General features: G+C 38.3%; 1 protein-coding gene across 1 annotated transcript in view; it reads left to right on the forward strand.

The window, feature by feature from the left end:
- The window catches only part of EMB2771 (E3 ubiquitin ligase), a 497,708-nt gene extending 474,208 nt beyond the window's left edge, over positions 1–23,500 (forward strand). The window contains exons 35-37 of the mRNA XM_089384149.1: positions 22,383–22,461; positions 22,576–22,674; positions 22,851–23,500. Of these exons, the coding sequence (XP_089240275.1) occupies positions 22,383–22,461; positions 22,576–22,674; positions 22,851–23,288 (616 nt within the window). The 3' untranslated portion in view covers positions 23,289–23,500. The remainder of the gene's footprint in view (positions 1–22,382; positions 22,462–22,575; positions 22,675–22,850) is intronic.

Below are 23,500 nucleotides of genomic sequence, written 5' to 3' on the forward strand. Positions count from 1 at the left end.
CTAGGGAGGTATTCATAATTCATACAAGGTATTTGGACATTCTCAATCTGAAGAATTTTCATAAGAAGAGTCGAATTGGTAACCCATCTGTATAGCATCATATCATCCATCATTGTCACATAGCAAGGCCTTGACTAACAACTCTATCTCTCCACAAGATCATAGCATAATGTTGTCGAGACTAATGATTTATTGACACCTTCATCATTGTCTCTCAAGGAGCATACCCCACCTGGGTGTTCACAGGGTATGACCTTCCAAGACTATTCTTATGTTGGATTCCTAGTCCTCAAAGAATATTGGTCCTCCACGACTACTCTTATCTTGGATACCCTACCACATCCTCAAAGAGTATCGGATGCTAGATGTTTACTCAATCGTCCATTCTTTTCTTCCCAAGTGAAGAGAAGAATGATGCGTCTATCTCTCCCTCTCAACCAGGGAGGATATACCCATTCTTATGAAGGAATCTAGCCATTCCTATAAAAGGAATGTACCCAAGCTCCCTCTAAATCAAGGATTTGTTTCCCAAGTTTCTCCTTAATTAGAAACTTGCTTCCAGGCTCCCTCTTAATTAGGGACTTGTTTCCAGCAGCAAATCTTTCTTCATTGGTGGAGATCATGGGACCTTCAGCTGCTGGTTGCGCTCGTCCATTCGATGTCATGAATTTCATTTTAATATTATGGAGCCTTCATCTTTTGGGACTTCTTAGTAGGGCATTGGCCATCCATCACTTTCCTTCTCAAACCATGTCATTCATGTCGTCTTTCCTTTTATTGGATAGTGATCTATTAGACCATATCTAGATTTTCCTCATACAACTACCTTGTCCACTTCATGTATTCTTCAGGATCTTACATCCTTCCACATGTGTATGAGTTGTAGATGACATCCACACCTTTCTTTAGGTAGTCCTGTATCAACCCATCCAGATATTGTTCAAAAAATACAAAAATGAACATGAAATTAAAGTTACCTTTTGTGATTTCCCTTCATCATGACATTTGCTTGTTGCAACATCAACATCCTGCATACATATTGACACATCTCCCATATATTCAATTGTCACGGGTCCCCTTTCTTTCCAACCTTTCCCAAGGTCTTCATATCTTTCTTGTAGAGATATCATAGTCAAATCTTCTAGTCATTGGATATTGATTTCCTTTTCCATGTGATCATCTTTCATGAACTCTTCTTTCCTTCTTTCTTCACATATTGTTCCCCAGGAACTTATAGTTCCTTTATCCTTTTCAACCACCTCATATTCCATACAAGGGCATGTTATGTTGATTTCATGGAGACAATATGTGACCTATGCCTTCATGCATTCTTTCGACGAAAGAGATCCCTTTCCTTTAGATCATACTCATGAGGTAGAGTATTTATCCCTGTTATCTGCAACTATATAATGACCTTATCAAACTTATGCATACATACCTCTTTCCTTCTTTTTGGTCATCTAGATTTCCTTCAACAACTTCCTCTTCTAGATTGAAAGTATTTCAACCATTTCAACACGCTACATTCCTTCGTCGTCATACTATCATTCTTTCAAGCAATGATTTCCATTCAAAGTGGAATTCTTAGTGAGACATTTGCTTCTTTCAAGAAATGAACCTTCTAATGAAGATTCTAATAGGACCCTGATTATCTTAATCTTGCAAATGCTCCTTTCTAATGATGTATGCTGAGCTCTATACTAGATGACTTTCTTCTACCCATAAGTGCTACTTATGCTTTTAATGAGGTTACCAAGACCACTTCACTCTAATGATGACTGTCATAGAATTTTACTTCAGCTATGTTTCGAGCTTCTTATGATGATGTCTTGAGCTCTTGCTTTAGTCGTATGCTCCTATGATGCCATCTCCTAAAATAATGCTTCCTATCATGCTTCTAATGATTTCTACCATGATAGCATATTTTACAAAAACTGAAAGGAACTAGGTGGAAAAGACTTATCTCAATCATAGTAGAGATCTTTTACTTCTTCCTTCTTGGATTTCTTCTTTTCAGCTTCTTCCACTTCTTCGATGACATGGACTTCTTCTCTTCCTCTTTTGTTATTGTTAATGAGTTTGGGACAATCTCTTTTGTAGTGCCCGTATTCTTGACATCCATAGCATTGAACCTTTGCCATGTTCTTCTTCCTTTTATGAGGACCAAACTTTCCAAACTTCCCTTTTCTCTTTTCCATGGCAGCGTATCCTTGAGTTTGCTCGTTTGATCCTACATCATTTTTTGCCTTCAACTTGGTTTCTTCAATTTTGCATAGTGACCATGGTTCATTGATGGAGTAACTTTCTTCTTCCCATAGATACTTGATGTAAAGTTACCCCATTCCTTCGGTAGTGCATGGAGCACTATACTAGTGATTTCCTTGTCCAACATTATCTCTCCCAATTCTTGTAGTTGGTCTCTTATTTCAAACACCCCCATAAAGTATGAGGGTATTCCTCCTTTTGATATCTTCATCTTGTAGAGTTCTTGTCTTAACGAGATTACTTCTCCTGCAGTACTTATGGAGAACAATTCTACAAATTTGTCATATATTTCTTTTGATGTTTCTAGTTTTGATACATAGGGAATGAGGGGATCCTTAATGGATTCTATGAGAATCCTTTGAGCCCTTACTTCCCCTTTCATTAAGTTTGCAAAAGCTTGAGCTTCTGCCTTTGGAGGTTTGGTGATTGAGCCCTAACATGTTCCATGACTTCATTTTTTATAAGGTTCAAATCTGTCCTTTTCTTCCATGCAAGAAAGTTTTAAACCCCAACCAACTCATTGCTTTCCTTGCAAAAATCCATTTTTGTAGATTCAGATGTAGATATAAATGTATTTACTTGTGAAGATACTTCTCTTCAACCCGTTGCCTACTTGATTTTAATGATGAGATTGATAATAAAGGATTTCTTCTTGAAGAAGATGTCTTCCTTTAAAAATCGTTCTTGACCCAAGGAGAGGGATATCTCCTTGAGTTTTTGATGATGATGACAACACCTTTGATCTTGCTTCCCTTGGATGAGTATACTTGGAGATGCTTTGATTTGTAGTCCTTTCTTTGAGTAGAGATAAGGGTCTTTGAGATCTTCTTCTTTGATGTGATGATAGAGTGAAGATCCTAAGAAAGTTCCAAGTGTAGATGCCTTGCTTGAACGAACTAGGGTTTTGACTTCCTTTAAGATAATGATATGATCCTTATCGTTGAGGTGCTTCTTGAAATAAGTGGTCCTTCTTGATGCCTTTAATAATCTTCTATGTCCTTGAGTGTCCTTTATTGAGCTTCCCTTTGTTGACTTGTCACCTTAGCACTAATACCATGTTGAGAAATCTAAGGCAGTGAGATGAAGGAGATTTCTGTTCCAATGATAACTGCTTGTGAATACCCTTTTTATTTTTTCTTGATTAGGTTCTTCTTAAGCTTGATTATTATTCTGTATACTTCATCAAACAACTACCAAGACATAATGGACAATGAGACAAAGGACACAAGATATAGGCTATCAGGGAGGGATAAAACCTGTCCAACCTTGAGAGGAAAACCCATCGAATTCTTCTTCTTATAGAATCTTCAATTGATGAATTCCAAGACCAAGACCCTTGACCTGAGAGCTTCTTCAAGACCAAGTCACAAGGCTTCCTTGAACATCTCTTCTTCTTCAAGTCAATGCTAGTCAATCTGACTTCTACACTTTTGATTTCAGCTTCTCTGGAATTTCGGCCTCTTTTCACGGACTTGTAATTTTCGGCCTACCTGCAACTATCAAGATGTCACACGTGTGAGGTTGATTGATGAGATCTAGGTGGATTTTCTCCTTCGCTATGCTTGCACATTTTTCCTTATGACTTCGTCTAGTAATGATGCGCCTTCCTTGACCTTTATCTCAGCTCCTTAGAGGACTAATGTAACCCTACTGCAAAAACCCTAGCTACAGTCGCACATACGAGTAGAGGGACTTAGTAACATTACTGAGAATGTTTGATCTTCTTCTCCTTCTCTTCGTTGGATGAGAGGCTTCCTTCTTTGACTTGCTCGCACTTCCTTCTCTTTTTCAGATGCTTGATGAATGATCTTTCAAGTGAGGCCGAGTCCTTCTCTATATTGTGATCTCTCCATGCAAATGAGCTGACTTGACATCTTCCTTAGGCTGACTTGTCCTTTTGATAAATTAATTTGCTTCTTTTGAGGACTGACTTGATTATGCACTTGTGACAAGGTCTTGGAGGGTCTCTTTAACTCTTACAATGACTTAAATAAATATGTAACATGCCCAAGAAGTGTCCTTCATACATGACAATGAATCAATTGACTTGTAGACTCAATGGAAAGCTCTAGAAGCTCTCAATGGGAGCTTAACCTAAAAATATGTTTTCTTGAGCATGAAACCCATGGCTTAAGATTAACAATAATAAATTTATTTTTCTCATTACATCAAATACATAAAATCATGATTACATATGTCATTATGAAGACCGAACCTAGTTACATATTTCAATAGAGATATGGAGTGAATCATCTAGAAACTCACACAGATCGACTCTGATATGGTCTTGGCCCTTGATTAAGCTTTAATGTTGGCCGTTGGAGGTCTAACAAAAGATTATAAGAAGAAGTCGATGGGTAGATGGAGAACACACACACTTGAGATCGATTTCCTTGGAGAGTTCGATTTTTCCAGAGAGCTAGCAGTTGCTGGAAAAGTTTGAGCTTTAGAAGGACGCAAAGATAGAGAGGGGCAGGGACAGTGAAGCCAGAGGAAAGATTTTCTAGTTCCACTGAGTACTTTGTAGAGTGGCTGAGATTTTCTCTAGGAGGATGCACAGAGGTAGCGCAAACCCTCAAAAGGTTGTTCGATTTTGCCAAGGGGAAGACATCTTCAGTTCCAGAGACCAGGAAGGGGTCCCAGAGTGCTGAAGAAGCATTTTCCTAGTCAGCAACAGTAAGGATGGCTAGATTGGTAGTCAATTCAAGTAGCACGTGTGGTAGGCAGCTCCAATGTGATGCAGAGCTTGCACAGACCCAATTGGACGGCTAGCCTTTCAAAGTTCAAACAGTGTCGGGATTGCTCAGAGTCAGGGTAATTTCCCCCAAGAATTTTTTGACAGTATTTTCTCTATAGGATAGCCAGTATTCGACATCCAGATTGTTCTCAAATTATTTTATTGCTGCATAATGATAAAAACCCTATGTTGTTGCACTGGTTTTCCAAGGTTGGGTTTTCCCAGGGACATTTTTTCAAAAATAATTGTGTCAATTTTTATGTGTGCGCTAGAATATTTCTTATTTTCCGCAGTTTTATTTGTGAAGGTTATAGTATGATTTGTTCTATATTTGTCGTAGCAAAAAAATTGTTAAATAATTAACAATTAGAAGAATTAATTCCAGTTGCTGCAATAAGAATTTCAAACTTGAAATTTTCACACTTAGCGGATGATCCAGGGCCTAGATGAGGATGTGTCTCACCATGGGAGACAAAGGGAAGGCTTATGCCATCATTCTAGCCTTTACAAATGGTATATAGGGATTATTGATCCACTTGGAAACCCATGAGGATGTCATTGTGTCCCCACACCCATTTGGGGACACCACATTGGATTTGCTTGAGTATCAAGGGGCCACCCCTTGATCCCTATGTTTGGAGCCTATTTTCTCACATTGGCACACTTTGGACTCCACTAGGCCTCCTCAATGGCCCAACGACTCATTATATCTACTATTTGCCCTCTTGAGAGGCTTCATCTTTGTATTATTGAGCTATCTTGGTGGGCTTGTCACCAAGTCATGTTACTATTGTACATTATTTTATTATTTGGGGCTTAATTAGGCCATTTAGGCTATTCGAACTCCCTTATGGATTGTATAAATAGATGAGAGGCTCATTCATTCCTCTCATCATCACTTGGATTGGATTAGTATCTCTTGAGATTTTCGCACTTGCTTTCTTGGATGAAATTTTGGAGTTTCTTGATGCACTATGATGTTTGGATTTTTGCTATTGTCTTTGGAGCTTCTTTCTTGTGCGAAGATGATGAATGGATATACTCTTGTCTCTCTTGTAAGTGAAATTTAATGCTATTTTGTCTTTCTTACTTGTCTAATGCATGAAATTTTTATCATTGTTCTTGTATGGGCCCTAAATAATGTGAAATTCTTCTTAAGTCTTGAATAATTGATATATTACATGTGTTTCTCATAGATAGAGAGATAAGTGAACATTCCTAAAGGCATCCTATAAGGTTAAGAAGCCTTGAAACTTTATCTCCGTTGCAAATCGAAGTATAAATCCTTAAATGGCCTTGTTGTTGCAATTGGAAAGGCTAGCGAAAGTCATGTAGGGCTCCTTAGCATATGAAAATTCTCGATCTAGTTGTATCTAGACTCCATTAGGCCCAAGAAGTAAGGCATCCTAGGGCATCATTCGAATTCATTTGCAGCCATCAAAAACCCTTGAAAATCCATCTAGAATTGCGCTGGGGTCTTTTTGAGGGGTCCTCCAATTTTGAGCTCAATCCAACGATGGAATCCCAACATATTGCAAGCCCTAGCTTCAAGATTGTTCTTTTCCTTAACTTCCTTTGGGTTAGTGCCTTCATTTGGATCATTGCACTTAAATTCCCAAAGAAAATTTCTCCTTTGATCCTATTCTTCTCACTAACCTGGTCAAGTCTATTTATTGTTAATTAACTCCGCATCCTTGGCCTAGTTTGGGCCCACTTGGGTTCTTTGTGGTCCCACAACTGTGTGACTCTAATTCCACAAGGATTACATAGAAACCCTTTCTTGTTTGGGATCCTTAGGTCTAGGATATCTCTCGCTAAGGGATATTCTACAAACCTAAGTCTAGTTATTCTCGCAACCCTTCTTAGAGAGCCAATCACCTTGCTTCCAAAGGAAGCAAGCCAATTATTTGAGCCTCTCTTGTGAATAGGCTTCAGGAATCACTCCACCTCCTATCATTGAACCATCTTTCTTCGTGATTCCTCTAATATCGAGACTCCTCCCATTGGTGAAAGTCCGTAAAGAGCAGGGAGCTTTGATTGAGGTGATAGTGAGCTATCACTCCATTGTTGCCACTTGACCTAGTAGTTGCTCGATAGGATCCCCTCCTAGGAGCCCTGCTAGTTTGAGCGATAACGTTTTTGGTGTTGTAGCTTGGAAAACGAGACGTGTGTCATCTTCCCCATAAGACAATATCGATATATCATTTTTGGTGACTCAGTTGGAAGAACAAAGCCCTAGTTCTTCATTGAACTTCAAAGTTAATGCTTGTAGGGTGAAGCAAGCATCTATCAAGGCATTTTAATTCACCCTGGCGACTCCATTTTAATCCTAATATGCAAAATCATGAAAAATGGCTTATTGTCGAGAAGAAAATACCCTTGGCTCTCCATTTGCAAAACTCAATGATCAAGACCTTCAAAAACTACAAGAAATTGTGGACCAATATGTTGAGTTTTGTGAAGATTTGTTGGAGAACATGGATAAAGAATTCATGCTCAGGTTTCATAGAATAACACACAATCAACTTTACATGATGACATGTGCCTATGAGAAGGATCCTAGTTGTCTCTTTGAATTTGCCAGCCAAACCTGTGCTTTTAATATTCTGACTGACCTTATCAATGAAAAATATTATAATTAATCACAAAGCCCCATAGAATGTAAGCAATTGGGTGATCAGGGTAAGCTTGAAGGAAATTCAAGTGTGGAGGATCATCATGAAAATGAGGAATATATGGACGAATGGAATCAATCTAAAGGTGGTCATGATTAGGACCTTCAGGATGCAAATTTAAGGATGGAAAGTCAGCTAGTAAGATGGTGTCAATATCAAGGTTTTAAAGGGATATAACTTACATTTGACATAAATTTGATTGGAATGTGTTTGGGATGATTCAAAAGGTGTGGTAAAATATTAATTATTTTAATATCTCCCAAACTGTTTAGAATCTGCCCAAACCATTTCTGGGTATTGGAGATCTCATGTGCTTTAGCCTCTCCACAAATTTTCGTGGCTAGAGCACCTCCGATGCTACCCCAAATCAACACGCAGAGCCACGCTGAGGTAGCGCAGAGCCTGAGATGAGATTCGAAATTTGCTGGAGAGTCGAGTTCCAGAGCCAGAAGCCAGGGTGTGAGACCGAAAGGGCAGAAAGTCAAAGTTCGAGAGGCAAATCGATCATCCAAAGGAGTGACGCAGTCCGCAGAAGCTATGACGCAAGGCAGCGCAGTGATTGAGCAGAGGCAGCTAGTGGCTAGCCATTCAATGGTTGGATCAGTATTTGATCGCCAGTGATAGTGTGAGGTATATCTCTCTCCTCTCTTTGTTAGTCAGATTCTCTGTACTGGATAGCTAGTAAGGCATCTGAAGATTGTATCCAAAAATTACTGCCTAATAATACAAACCCTCAATTGTTGCAGTTGTTTTCCCACATTGGGTTTTCCTGGGGACATTTGTCCAAAAACAATAGTGTCACTTGTGTGTGTTATTTCATTCTTGCTCAGATTCTTGTTTTCGCATATTATTTAAAGTTGTGAAGGTTCCAGTTGTATTCACTTCGATATTTACAGTAGAACATAGTAAATAACTTGCATCGATTAACAAGTAGGAGAAGTAATATCAGTTTGCTGCAATTCGGGTGGATTCTCGAATCTTCACACAGGAGACCATGGAGGATCCCAAACTAAAACGTCCTCCAGTAATGCTTCTTCCATCCTGCTCACTGCCCTAGTCGAAATATGTATATCCAATCAAGTGGGCATCATTCCTCTTATCATACTTCAGGCAGTAGTGGATTGTTCCTTGAGATATCTCAGTATATGTTCGACTGCTATCCAATGATCATGCTACAACTCTACCTGGAACTGGCTGAGAACATTCACTACGAAACAAAAGTCTGGTTGAGTATTTACCAAGTACATCAGCGAGCCAATCAATTGTCTATACTTGGTTAGATCCACTGGGCTTGATTAGGAACTTCTTAGTCTCTTCAAGTTTGTGATCATGGGAGTTGTCATAGGTTTGCAATCCATCATGTCAAACCTCTTCAACATCTTGATCACATACTTTCCTTGACCTAGATAAATCTCATCAAGTTCTTGCCAAACTTCCAGTCCCAAATAATAGTGCATTAGCGCTAGATCCTTCATGTCGAATTCTGCTACCAGTTGCTTCTTGCACTCTTGAATATGACCTGCCACACTTGTCATGAGAAGATCATCAACATACAGAAGAATGATTACGGGGTCATCCTTCAAAACCTTGTTATAGAGATTTGGATCAGCAGAACTATTCAAGAAGCCCAATCTTTGTAGGTATGTATCCATCCTTGCATACCATGCCCTTGGTGCTTGCTTAAGGCCATACAATGCCTTCTTTAACCTGCAAACATAAGTCTCTCTATCTTTGACTTCAAATCCTAAGGGCCGCTCTATATATACTTCTTCATCAATAGTGCCATTCAGGAATGCAATCTTGACATCCATTTGATGGATGTTCCATCCCATCAATGTTGCCAAAGAGGCCAGTGAACGTATAGTTGTATACCTTGCTATAGGTGCAAATTTCTCTTCATAATCAATGTCTTCCTATTGAGAGAAGCCCCTAGCCACAAATCTTGCCTTATATTTATCAATGCTTCCATCTGTTGCATGTTTAATCCTATAGAGCCACTTGGAAGTTACTACAAATTTGTCTTCCAACGTACGTACGATCTCTCAAACTCCATTTTTCATTATCGATTGATACTCTTCATTCATGGCATCTTTCCATTCTTGATGTTTGACAGCCTCTTCAAAGGTGGATGGTTCTACTTCTATTAGCTTCGTCATATAGGTTGTCGTGAATATCTTTTGGGCTTCTTAATTTCCCTAAATGTGCCATTGGCTACTCCATTCCCCTCTACATCTAAAAGAGTAGATTTCAACCAATTAGGTCTATTTCGATTTCCAAGGATGACCACAAGTTGCATGGGCTCACTGGGACCTTCATTTTCATGATTTGAATATTCTTCTTCCCTGGTAATCTCCTCTTAAAATATTGGAAGTTCTTCGTCATCAGAGTCTGTTGGGAGGTCTTTTGATTTCTTAAATGCAATATTTTCATCAAATATCACATTGCGAATGACTTCTATTTGGTGTCCTTCGTTTATGTAGATCCTATATGCCTTTGAAGTATTACTATATCCAACAAATTATCCCTTCATGCTCGTAGGATCCAACTTCTTTCTCTTATCCTTCAGTATGTGAATATAGACAGGACAACCAAATATTCAGAGAAGGTCCACACTTGGTTTCTTCCCAGTGAATGCTTCTTCAGGAGTCATGTTGTCTAGTGATATTTGAAAACTTTGATTTTGAATATATACAGTAGTCTTTGTTGCTTCACCCCACAAAAATTTTGGTAAATCTTGATCATGTAACATGGCTCTTACACTTTCTTCAATAGATTGATTCTTTCGTTTTGCAACTCCATTTTGTTCGGGACTACATGGGACTATCAACTCACTCTTAATCCCAACTTCCTTACAGAAAGCTATGATTTCCTTTGAAGTGTATTCCCCTACATTGTCGGACCCTAGCATCTTTATTCTTCTTTCTGTGAGGTTCTCTACTTCAACTTTGAATTCTTGAAGTTTGATGAATACTTCATCCTTCGATTTCAGCAAATAACCCCAACTTTTCCTTGAATGGTCATCAATGAATGTCATATAATATAGATGACCTACAAGATACTTAGTAGACATAGGACCATAAACATCATAATGAATGAGATCCATAATTTCTTTTGACCTTGAAGCACTGCTTCCAAATGGTCTCTTAACATTTTTACCCAATGCACATCCCTTGTGTTAGTTTTTGTAGAATCGGATGTGTTCTAGCGATGAAATTTTGTGGAGAGGCTAGAATACATGAGATCTCCAAACCCATAAATCGTTTATGGAAATTACACCTAGAGATGACTTAATTAGATTGTTAGTCGTTTTTTAAATATTTCCTAAGTCTAAACTTAGGGAATATGACTAATTAATCAGAATTAATTAAGTTATGGTGTGAATGTTATAGAAATTCACACGGATCGACTTCTACTTAATCCTAGCCATAGATTAAGATCTAATCTTGGTCGTTGAAGTCTCAACAAAGGGTTATAAGAAGAAAGTTGATGGGGCTTGGAGAATACACTTGCAGAGTTCGATTTTGCTGAGAAATCGATTTCCAAAGTAGCAGTTGTGTGTTTCCGGAAGTGATTCGGTGAGGTCGACGCAGTGAGACAAGGGCAGAGATAGTGAGGCCAGAGGAAGCTTTTTCCAGTTCCAGTGAGTACATTGTAGAGAGGCAGTGATTGCCACAAAGAGGCAGTGTAGAGCCCTCTTCGAAAGATTTCTGTTTTGCTGGGGGGAAGTCAAGATTCTGAGCTAGAAGCTAGGCAGAGGGTCCGAAGGCAAAGAGTATCAGTTTCTCAGATAGCAGTTGACGAGACTGTGAGAGGAGACACAGTTTCAGTAACTACTTATGCTGATGCAGTGACTGTGCATAGGGAGCAAGGAGCAACTCAATTCGAGCTGAGGTCAATGTGGAATTGCCTGCGGAGTGAGAAATTTTTCTCACTAGTTATTATTGCCAGCTTTTTCTCTGTTTGGATAACTAGTTTAAGCATCCATAGTTTGTACTCAGATTTTCACTACTGCATAATAATAAAACCCTTAGCCGTTGCACCGGTTTTCCCAAGTTGGGTTTTTCTGAGGACATTGGTTTAAAAATAATTGTGTCATTTTATGTGTGTGTGCTAGCATTTCTTCCAACGTTTTTATTTCTTCTGCAGTATTTTTTTTGTGAAGGTTGTAGTGTATTTGTTTCGATATTTGTCGTAGCACATAGTAAATATTTTTTAATTAAATTAACAAATAGAAGAAATAACATCAGTTTCTGCTGTAGGATTCGGGGTTAGCCGAATTTTCACATGGTATCAAAGCGCAGATGATCAACCTGAGAGCTTAGTTTTGAAGGAAGAGGGAGTTTCGTTGTTCATTGAGGGGCAACAGTTCGAAACCCCAGAGGCAGCGCAATCCCCTTGGCCAAGAGGTCAAATTTCTTGAGGAGAATCAATGAAATTCCAGAGACAAAGGGAGCAACGATTGCTTTTTTCGCAGAGTAGATCTCTAGCTGGACGCAGTAGTTTTGCAGCTATTTGCTAGTGCAAAATAGCGTTAGGAGGAAGAAAGAGCACACACTAAGGGAAATTTTCCTCAAGGGACTTCTAGCTTCAGAAGTTTGATTTCTCTTGTAGATCAGCAATCGTTGTGAGCAAATTTACTCACTCCAGCAGAGTGTGCGTAGAGCCTAGCAGTAGCTAAGTAGAAGAGAAGAGGAGGATTTCGACTTATTTTGTTGAGATGGCCACTACGAGGTCAGGATAGGTTGGACGGTGCTTCCAACTATGTCATCTGGAAGGCAAGGATGTCCTTCCTTCTAAATGAATATGGCCTGAAGCCATTCATAGATGCAGTGGTAGGTATCCCCACTGATGTAGATTAGCTGAAGGAACACTGAAAGGAGATGGAGAGGGTAAAGAGGTTCATTCTTGAAGGTGTTCGAGATCACATTGTAATACACATAGCAAGCCAGGGAACGACCAAAGAGATGTGGGATACACTTTTCACGCTATATCAGGGCACTTCCGAGCAGCAAAAGATGTATCTGGACGAGAATCTAAGATGCACTAGGATGCAGAAGGGGGAACACATAGACTCCTACCTCGCTAGGATTCAGGAGATCCGGGATCAACTGTTAGTTGTTGGAGGCTTGGAGCGACACCTCAAACCTCAAAACTAGTATGATTGGCACTGCTGACCTCTACTGGTCAACTACCCATGCAGTGCACCCCCTTTTTCTTGACAGAAAGGAGCAGCACCTGATCAGCATGTCCGTGCCACCTTGCCATCATCAGCAGCTTAATCGTTTTTTATTGTAAACCCAGTCTGCATATATGAATTGTAGATAATCTTAGCAGACATGAGTCATGTATGTAAAATTGCCTAGGTGGACCTAACTTTCTATGATAATTTATGTCCCGGAAGGTTTTTCGTCTCACCGATCCATGGATCGGCAGAGTTTTCCTTCAAACCTGACCCCAAAGCCGGGATGCATTTTGTCATTAGAACTTTAGGAAAATCCTAGTGTGTTAATCTGCTAGATTATAGTTGTGTCGCAGAACTGGGTGATTGATGAGGGCTTGTGTTAAGCGGGCTTGTCCCCTTGAAATGTAAGTTGTAAAAGTCATGATGTAATGTGTCTTGAGGGTCGAAAAATGTTTTAAATCCCCTCGTGAGTCCTAAGTCCTAGGTCCTAGGTGATGTTTCCAAGGGTTTAGTTCGATGATCCATTTAAAAAATGAAATAAAATAATAAAATAATAAAAAAATTTAAAATTTTAAAAATTTAGAAAAATGAAATAAATAAAAAATAAAATAAAAAATTTAAAGATTTAAAAATTTAAAAAATAAAATAAAATAATAATAAATTTAAAAAATTAAAAAATAAAATAAAATAATAAATAATAAAAAAATTTAAAATTTAAAAAAATAATAATAAAAAATTAAGTGAATAAATCGACGGATGAGATCAAGAGATGTCTTGATTCTCATCAACGGTCGAGATCATTTCTACATGGATCATTCGAACTAGCCGTTGGGATCATTTCCTTTATATAGGGTTTTAGGTGGTTATTTCAGATCATTGGATCTGTGAGTCAGATACTGAAGAAGCTCTCTTGTAAATCTGTTTCTGGTTAATAAAAGAAGACTTTGGGGTCCATATCTTGCTGGTGTTACTCTCTTGAAATGCTGTGAGATTGTTTCATTTTCTGCATATGTTATTTTCAGCCGTTAATAATAGCTTTTCGTAGAGTATTGTGAGCACAGATATCTTGTTCACTTGCTGGGGTTTGGGTGTTGTTAGGGTTTCTGAAGTAATGGCAGGTAGCTCCATTACTTCCTGAGATCTAGCAGCATTTTTGCCCTCTTTATTGACAGTTGTTTTGAGCTGTGCAGAAAACATCATTGAAGGAAATTTTGTGGGCGTTCGGGGAAGTTCTCGGCTGAACCAGCCAACTCCCGCAAGCATTTTTTGCTGAGCCCAGTTGGATTTGATCCTGGGTCTATCATTCGATTTATTTTTCTAAGTTTGCATGAGAGATTTTCTGAAGTTCTTCACAGTGACCATCTGAAATTTCTGATTCTTTGAAATGTTTTTTGTGCTCATTGCTGAATCTGGCTGCTAAAGGGCCATATCTGTACATTAATTAGCTGTTTTAGGGTTTCAATTTTTTTTTTTTTTTTTGGATCTAGGGTTTTAAATTTTTACAGTTTTCATTAGGGTTTTGTCTTTTTGGCAACTTGCAGGAGCCGGGTTTTTCTTCAAGGGTTTGCCAAGCACCCTATTGTTTCAAAGACTTTCTGTCTCTCGGAGGATCGCATTATTCTGCTACATGCATCAGCTGTTTGTTAATGCCATTCTGAGCCTTTTCAAGCATCGCTAAACTATACATCGTTCATATATCTGTGCAAATTTTTTTTCAAAGGGTGGTCTCTGCGACGGTTGGTTCCAGACGTGATTAGCGTGAGATCCCCCAAAGAAATCAACGGATTTATTTCCCTCGCAGTCAGGGTTCTGGTCAGAGTTTTCACGTGTTGAATTTATCATTGCAAGCGTCCAGCCATAAGCCCAGATCGATCACGCCATAAAAAAAAAGGCTGTTACGCAAGTCCTGTTCACGCATTTGTTTCAAATCGATCACGCTATTTAAAACTGTTATGCAAATCCTTTTCACGCATTACCTTGGAGAAGGTCATGCTCTGGTCTTTTTACACATTCTCGTACGGCATCGAAATTTCATCAGTGGTTGCATTACGTGTAAATCTCAGTGGCCAGCCTGAGCGGTGAAACAACTTTGGATATTTCGCTTGGAAGCCCCAGTCGCATCAGCTTTGCAGCCAAATCACTATCACGCACCTTAGATTTTCGTCAGCTAGGAAGGGTTCTCCACGTTGCTCGCCGTCAAGGTAAAAAAACGATTTAAGTCTCAGATCACAACGTCCAGCGTGAAGGATTCTCACTCGAAACCATGCAAACGGCACCCCTGCGTTTTCCGCGTCTGCCATTGAAATGCTCAGGTAAAAAATCATCCACCGGCTCAGGTAATTTTCTCAGCTTTAAATCGATGTTTTTCTCCTGCTGCCGTTCCTGTCTGCGTGCTCAAGTTTGCTGTTGGCCTCGTCTCAGCGTTTTTTTGCATTTTAGGTTTTAAGATATATGGCGTATTCGTATTTCAGATTTTTTTTAGGTTTTATGTTTTAGTTTTCATAAAAAAATCAAAAAACATATATGTAATATAAACTTTTTTTTTAGGCGTAGTTATGTTTTACGTTTCATTAGGATTAAAAAATTTTGTATTTCCTTCGTTTAGAATTTTAGATTTATGATTTTGTTACATTATAGTTTTCTTTTTTAATATAATTTAGTTTTAATTTTTAGATTTCTTTTTTTTAACTTTTGTTATATAAAAAAGAAATGATATATAAAAAAAAGGGGTATATATGCATATAGAAGATCCGTAGTCTTAGGTTTGGTTAGAATTTTTTGTTTAGATTTATATTTTGTTAGATTTTAATTTTTTAGATTTAACTTTAATTAGATTTTAATTTTTGGTTTATTTTGATAAAAATATATATATATATATATATATATATAAAATAATAAAAAGATTTTAGAGCTTAGGCTTTGTTAAGTTAATTTTATTTTATTTTTTTTAGATTTTAATGTTTTAGATTCTAGGTAAAAAAAAAAAAAAAAATTTCCAAAAAAAAAAAAGTATAAAATTTTTTTTTGGAAATTTTCTAGATCCAGTTATTTTCGGGAATCGTCATATTTTTTATGCTGAGATCTAAATTTTCAAGTCGAGATGCGAAATTGATATCTGGTTAATGGTTTATGACTCGTGGTGATTTAAAGCATTTATCTTCTAAAAAATTCTCAGTCGCTGGATATCGTTTTGGTTATGTGATTTCGCTGATACCTTTTGATGACAAATGATTGCTGTTCACGGTTCATCTTTCTTATCATTTAACAAGTAATCATTGTAAGAATAATCTCTTAAGGCACTGGTCTGCTAAATTAATCAAATCCATCGAGTGCTTTTTTATCGTGTCTCGTGTCTCCCAACCAACTGGTCGGCAGTTGGTCTCATTATCTCACAGGGACTACCCCCCTTAGCCGCGGGAGACAGGCTTAAACGGAGGGATCGGGGATCAGAGTGACAGCCCCCGGTCTAAGGGTTGTCGTGTCAATCAGCGCGACAACAGGCACTCAATAGTGTTTTCGACGAGTGGCAAGTATTCGTCCAAAGCATTTTGGGCAGAGAAACGTTGCCAAGGTGGGATAGGATGTGGGTCGATTTATAGTAGGAGGAGTTGAGGCAAAACTTAGTGAAGAGATCCATCAGTGGCAGCATCAGCGGATTGAAACGGGTGAAGGAGGAGAATGTGACCCTCACATCAAAGGGTTTCAGTCAGGGACAAGGGGGGCAACGAAGGAAGAAGAAGGGCCTGTCGAAGGTCAAGTGCTTTAGATGTGGTTAGCTTGGCCGCTACAAAACCTAGTGTCTTCTCAAGAAGAAGGACAAGGAGGAGAAGCAGGCAACATCAATAAAGATCGATAGGATTTTCTCTAGGCTGGAGGAAGACTTCGCTATGTTCGCTGACATACCCCCAGGAGTCAAGTGGTCTGACTTGGTATTGTAGCCTCAGAGTGCTACAGATGGGCAGGATTCTTGAGGAGGTCCGCCTCTTGAATCAATACCTTGCTATGGGGGCCCACATTATTTTAGTAGCAGGATGGATCAGTGGCAATAGATGCAGTTAGATGCCAGAGTGACAGATGCAGAGTCTAGTTGCATGTCAAATGTCGGGGAGCGCAGTGCAGAGTTGGCAGCAGTGTAGTTGGCACAGAGCAGAGTTAGCGGCAACGCAAATGCGTCAGTGACAACGTAGATACTAGCAGCTGTCAGAGACTTAGGTGACAGATGTATCATACTAATCACAGTTGATTTAGTATTTTGGATGCCTTTCAGTTGCAGATGTTGTAGTTGTAGCAGTAGCAGATGGAGAGGGAGTTGTAGTGCAGATACAGTGTTGGCAGCAATTCAACAAAGCCAGCAGCAACACAGATGCAACACATATCAGAGTTGCACAGTGGTTGGTGGGCAGCACCAGCCAGACATTAGCAGTGTGATAGGAGATGATGCAGAGACAAGGTGTTGTTTTAGTGGGTTGCAGCACTAGAACACGTTCCTCGCTAAGAGAGAGTGTTAGTTTTTGTAGCATCGGATGTGTTCTAGCCACGAACTTTTGTGGAGATGCTAGAATACATGAGATCTCCAAAACTCAGAAATCTTTTCTGGAAATTACGCCTAGAGATGACTTAATTAGATTATTAGTCATTTTTTTAAAGATTTCCTAAGTCTAAACTTAGGGAATATGACTAATTAATCAGAATTAATTAAGTTATGGTGTTAATCTTATAGAAACTCACACGGATCGACTTCTAGTTAATCCTAGCCATAGATTAAGATCTAATCTTGGTCGTTGAAGTCTCAACAGAGGGTTATAAGAAGAAAGTCGATGGGGCTTGGAGAATACACTTGTAGAGTTCAATTTTGCTGAGAAATCTATTTCCAGAGTAGCAGCTGTGTGTTGTCGGAAGTGATTCAGTGAGGTCAAAGCAGTGAGAAAGGGGCAGAGATAGTGAGACTGAAGGAAGCTTTTTCCAGTTCTGGTGAGTACATTGCAGAGAGGCAATGATTGCCACGGAGAGGCAACGCAGAGCCCTCTTGGGAAGATTTATGTTTTTCTGGGGAGTAGTTGATATTTTGAGCCAGAAGCTAGGCAGAGGATCTAGACGCAAAGAGTATCAACTTCCCAGACAACAGCTAACAAGACAGTGAGAGGAGATGCAGTTTCGAGCTTGTGGGACGCAGTAACTGCGTAGGTTGACATAGTGACTACGCAAAGGGAGAAAGGAGCAGCTCAATTCAGGATGAGGTCAGTTTGGGATCACCTATGGAGTGAGAATTTTTTCTCACTAGTTATTATTGCCAGTTATTTCTCTATTTGGATTGCTAGTTTAAGCATCCATAGTTTGTACTCAAATTCTCACCACTGCATAATAATAAAACCCTCAGTTGATGCACCGGTTTTCCCAAGTTGTGTTTTTCCGGGGACATTGATCCAAAAATAATTGTCATTTTATGTGTGTGTGCTAGCATTTCTTCCAGTGTTTTTATTTCTTCCGCAGTATTTTTTTTCTGAAGTTTTCATTGTATTTGTTTCGATATTTGCCATAGCAGATAGAAAGTAATTTGTTTAATTAATTAACAAATAGAAGAAATAACATCAGTTTCTACAATAGGATTTGGGGTTAGCCGAATTTTCACACCTTGCATACTCCTTCATGATCCTCCTTGAGTTCAGGGATGCCATTCACCATTGAATTTAGGGTTGATAAGAGTTTTTAGTGTAGGTGACCAAACCTTCTATGCCAAATTTCACATGGACTTACTTCAATGTGAACCAAAGCTTGAGAGAGAGGAGTCAGCAATCTGTAGAGTTTTCCTTCACGAATCCCAATCATCTTTGCTCTTTTGATGCTCGAGTTTTTATCCCATACTACAACCTTTCCACCTATAAAAGTGACTTTATCTCCCTTATCTTCTAGACATAAAATAGAGAGTAGGTTCTTTTGCAAACCTAGAGCAAATAGGCTGTTGTTGAGATGAATATTTCCTCCATTCTATAGCTCCAGTGAGGTTGATCCAATTCCACTTACAGGATAGCTCTTCTTCTCACCAATCTCAACAGAGTAAGAAGATTTTTCTCTTGATAAGGTCTTTAGTTGATTGTGCTCACCAGTCCTATGTCTTAATGCTCCACTATCGATTACCCAAATATTTTCATCTTCAAATGTGCCAGTAAGTGCTGAGAATAATCCTTCATCCTTTGAAGATGTCTTAGTCATATTATTCTTGATGAATAATAGGAGATTCCACAATGCGTTGATACCTTTCTTGAGATGACTTGCTATGATAGAACACTTATGTAGAGACTTCTTCAAGGGAGTAGTGATCTTCATCATGCCTTGAGCCAACCTTAACTCTGATTCCATGTTGAGAAATCTATAGGACAATAGTTAGGATGATTTCTCTTAAACTTGATAATTTCTTGTGATGTCTTTTTACTTTTTCTTATTTATTAGTTTCTTCTCTTATTATTATGTTATTCTTATCGTCAAACAAGTACGAAAACAAGAAGATCAACAGTACACAGGAACATAGGATATAGACTACAAGCTAGGGCCAAAACCTCTCCACTTGAGAGGTAAACCCGCAAATCTCTTATCTTCTTATAGATTCTTCAATTGACGAATTCCAAGACCTCTAGACCAAGTCCAACCTTCTTGATGATGTGCTTCCTTTGTCCAAGTCAAACCCATTCAAATCTAATCCAACAGCACAACTTCAACCCCCAGCTCTAGAATTTCGGCCTCTACTGCAGGTCTGAAATTTTAGGGATTCCAAGGATTCTCTTGACCTTCGCTTGAGTTTATTCTTCTTATAGGGCTTGAGGATGACCTAATGAGCCTTCCTTCGACCTTCTTTCTGCACTTTCTTCAAATTCGATCTAGCAGCAACAAAAGCGTAGCCTTCTTTCCTTCGCACATGTGAAAGAGAGAGAGAAGTAACCCAAACACTTGTCTTCGTCCTTCTTCCTTCTTTGTTGGCCTTCTTCTTCTTCTCCTTCACTTGAATGATGAGAGGATGAATGATGTCCTAAGGAGGTTTAGTTCCCTCCTATATATAGGCCTCCAAGGTGGACGAAATGCCCTAGAATAGGTCGACTTCTTAGCTGCCAGGCTGACTTGGTCTTGGAAGGTATCTTGACACTTTAAAATACAAAAATAATTATTTTTACAAGTTACAATGTGCCCGATGGGGTCTTCCTTATATGACAATGACTCTTTTGATTTCTTGACCCTAGGGCTAATCCTAGATGTACTCAATGGGTGTTTGACCTCTAAAATAAAAGACCTTGGGGATGAAACCCATGCTTCAAAAATAACAATAATAAATTTTCTTTCATTTTACAATATACAAGAATCAAAAGTACATTTCATATTTATGAAGACCGACCTTTTGTTACACATTTTTCAATAAGATGGAACCCATGGAACATAAGATAGTGGCCAAGCTCATTCATACCCTAGATGAGAGGCTTTCTAAAAGTAATAATTTGACCGAAGGAATTCATGATAATATAGGTAGTTTTTATGTTGAACAGTCTTCCATTAATAAGCACATGCTGGTAGGCTTTAACTCTAATATTGGATCTAATCATGTATGGATTTCTAAAGGGATTTTCTTTCCGAAGGTTGAATTAGGGAACCAAATAGAACAATACTTTGAATTGCATAATGTTATGGAAAATAAGCGAAGGATTTCCTTAGCAACTTTGTACTTTGAGACAAAACCCTGTAAATTGTATCAATGGGTAGTTAAAAGGAAGCCTCATTCTTATCACTATCATTGTGTTTTATTTACAAGAGACTTAGAAGCACAATATGGCAAAGTTTGAGAATGAGACTACATTAGTCAGTTGACCAGATTCAAGCTCTTAGTTGATGTTGAAGATTATAATTCAAATTTTTTGTATTGGCCACGAGCATGGGTAACATAAGCAATTGACATCTGTTGGAAGCTTTCGTTGTTGGATTAAAAAAAGACATTAAGCATTAGCTCTTCTTAAAACATCCTAAGAATGTTATAAAGTTATGCAATTTGCTCATCATATTCAAGCCAACACAGGGCTACATACAGTTCTACAGCTAGAACATATGTAGGAAGCATAGATTAATGTGTCTTGATTATAGAGATCTAAACAAAATTTCCTATCAAGGATAAATTATCTCTTCCAAATACTGATGAGCTATTAGATGAGATTCACAGAGTGGCTTTTTCACAAAGTTAGATCTTGGAGGACATGGCTTGTAATCCAAGGATAATACGCCATTTCTGTGAGATGTCACATGCCAATATGACCAAGAAGCTTGAGAGACACAGGATGCCAAGAAGAAATTCAACAAGAAGTTATCACAAAGATTGGAATTTTTTTCCCAAGGGATCTTAATCAGAAGTTGCACAAAACAAAGAGAAAAAGGATGAGAAGCACAATCAGAAATTACAATAGGTGAATCAAGATCTCAAAGAGAAATCTAACAAGAACTTACTATCTAAAGGTGTGGTGATTTCTAACCTAAAGACTTATAATCAAAGCTTACTTACACAATTTAAGTTAAGTATGAGAAAAAGATGGTATAGGAAAAGATAGAGCAACACGCCAACAAGAAATCATTGATTGATAAAGAAACACTGACCAATATACTTGAAATAGAGAAGTCATCAAATGTAGTCAAAAAATGAAGAACAAAACCAATATAGATCCATTCTATATCATAAATCAAAGTGAATATTATGTTTGAATTTTATGAATTGATAAATTACCAGAAGGGACAAACCGCAAATGTTTCAACATTGAAATCAAGACATGAGAACCTTCAAATTATTATAGTGTTATCCTCAAATTCATTTGTAAATTGCTTGATTTGTTCTTCCGTCTTAATCACAGAAGCGCCAAATAGTGAGAATAATGAACATCGAATACCCTTATTCTGTCTCTTCATGACGTGTGCTTTAAATAAGTGCTTCGTGCTTGCCTTTTGTAAAATTCATCTAGTATACATTGGCATCCTGCAACCAAATGTCCTTAGTCAATTCTTACAGTTAAAATAAAGATGTCAATACTCAACACTACTTAGTATATCTGCAAGGAGATTTTTGGGAACCATCCAGACATTAGATGCAACTGTGTACAACGAAAACATGAAAAGGAGTCATAAAAAGAGAAAAGAGGCATGCAGAGGGGTCCAAAGCTAAATACCTTGAACAAATATTTAATTGCTACTAGGGGAGATAGAGTAATTCAGCATGTGGTCTACCCCATTAATATCTTTGTTTAAAATTTTGAATCCTCCTTTTATATCAGATTTCACTATCTTTATCTTATACCAAATTCGATTTTGGGGATATTCTATGAATAGAATTACAAGCCATGGGTGAGGTATATATAATTTGAGTTGATTAGTTTACAATCTTTTCACTTCAAAGTTCACATGGTAATGATGAAAATGATTGTTAATGTTTACCGAGACAAACTTTGGTCTATTGGGTAGCATGCAATGTAATGACAAATGTGAGATATCATTATCGAATGTGCAGGACTGAAAATGATTTCCAAGAGTTTTGTGTACAAGTGCTCTTTGAATGTGTCAGCACAGACCGGCCAGCCCTTCTGCAGGTACTACTCATTTCACTGTAGTTTTCATAGACTTGTTATATTACAATGTTCTCTTTCTCTTTTGAAAATTGTTCTGACATGTGGGTGAATTTATTATATGTCAATGCGAAACAGACATATCTTTACCTGTACACAACAGTTGCGTCACTTGCTGAGTGTGCACTAAGTCAACACACTATGTGCAATGACACCTTGGCCCTTTCTAGTTTGAAGGTATTTTTAACAATTTCTCAGAATATTAAGTCATTGACATTTGATGGACTATTAAATTTTAAAAATATGGACCTTTGGAATCTTTCTAGCGTTTATGCAATCCATTATTTCTAATGGATGTTGGAATGATGATCTATCTCTTCAAAAGTGTTCATATATTCCAATTTTCCTTGCAGGTGGCTGTGGCTTACTCTGGGGCACTCGTTGATGGTAAACTACAGAGTGTCAGTGGGGAACTCATTCAATCCACCTTCCTTGCTGCTCTTGCAAAACGTGTAGAAGATATACTTAATTATTGGCAACATAGAAGAACGGATGGAGCTAATTATTGCAATGATCTTGTTAATTACTTGACCAATGGAAAAAGGCCACCTTCAGCTGAATTATATCAAAGTGACTTGCTAGCTGACATGTTCCTTTCCTTCTATCTTAGGTGGTATGACATGCCACCTGCTTCTGTTGTAAATTCAGCTATGAAAAGGTTAGAAAGCTTTCCTAGAGCTTTTGCCTCTTTAAAACATAATCCCAGGATGCCTCTCTTAGCATTGATGTTACCAGGGACACATTGCCGTGCTCTTGCTCTTGTAGATGAATCTTATCCTTGTAGAAGTTAGTTTCCAGGGAGTTTTTCTTTCTTGGCCACAATATGTTTCTGGCTCGTCTATTTTCTGATATTAGATTGACGAAGGATAAGATATCAACCTTTTTATTTCATGGATAGTTTCCTAGAGAAATTTAGGTGAATGGCTGCAATTGCGAAGGAGTGAGCTGTGTAGGATATGGCAAAGGAGGGGCACAGCTTTTTAGTGTGTAATCCATCAAGGCA

This window comes from Pinus tabuliformis, chromosome Q (genome assembly GCF_031772625.1).
Source record: "Pinus tabuliformis cultivar Carrire ecotype Pingquan chromosome Q, CPIR1, whole genome shotgun sequence".
Classification (NCBI taxonomy): Eukaryota; Viridiplantae; Streptophyta; class Pinopsida; order Pinales; family Pinaceae; genus Pinus; species Pinus tabuliformis.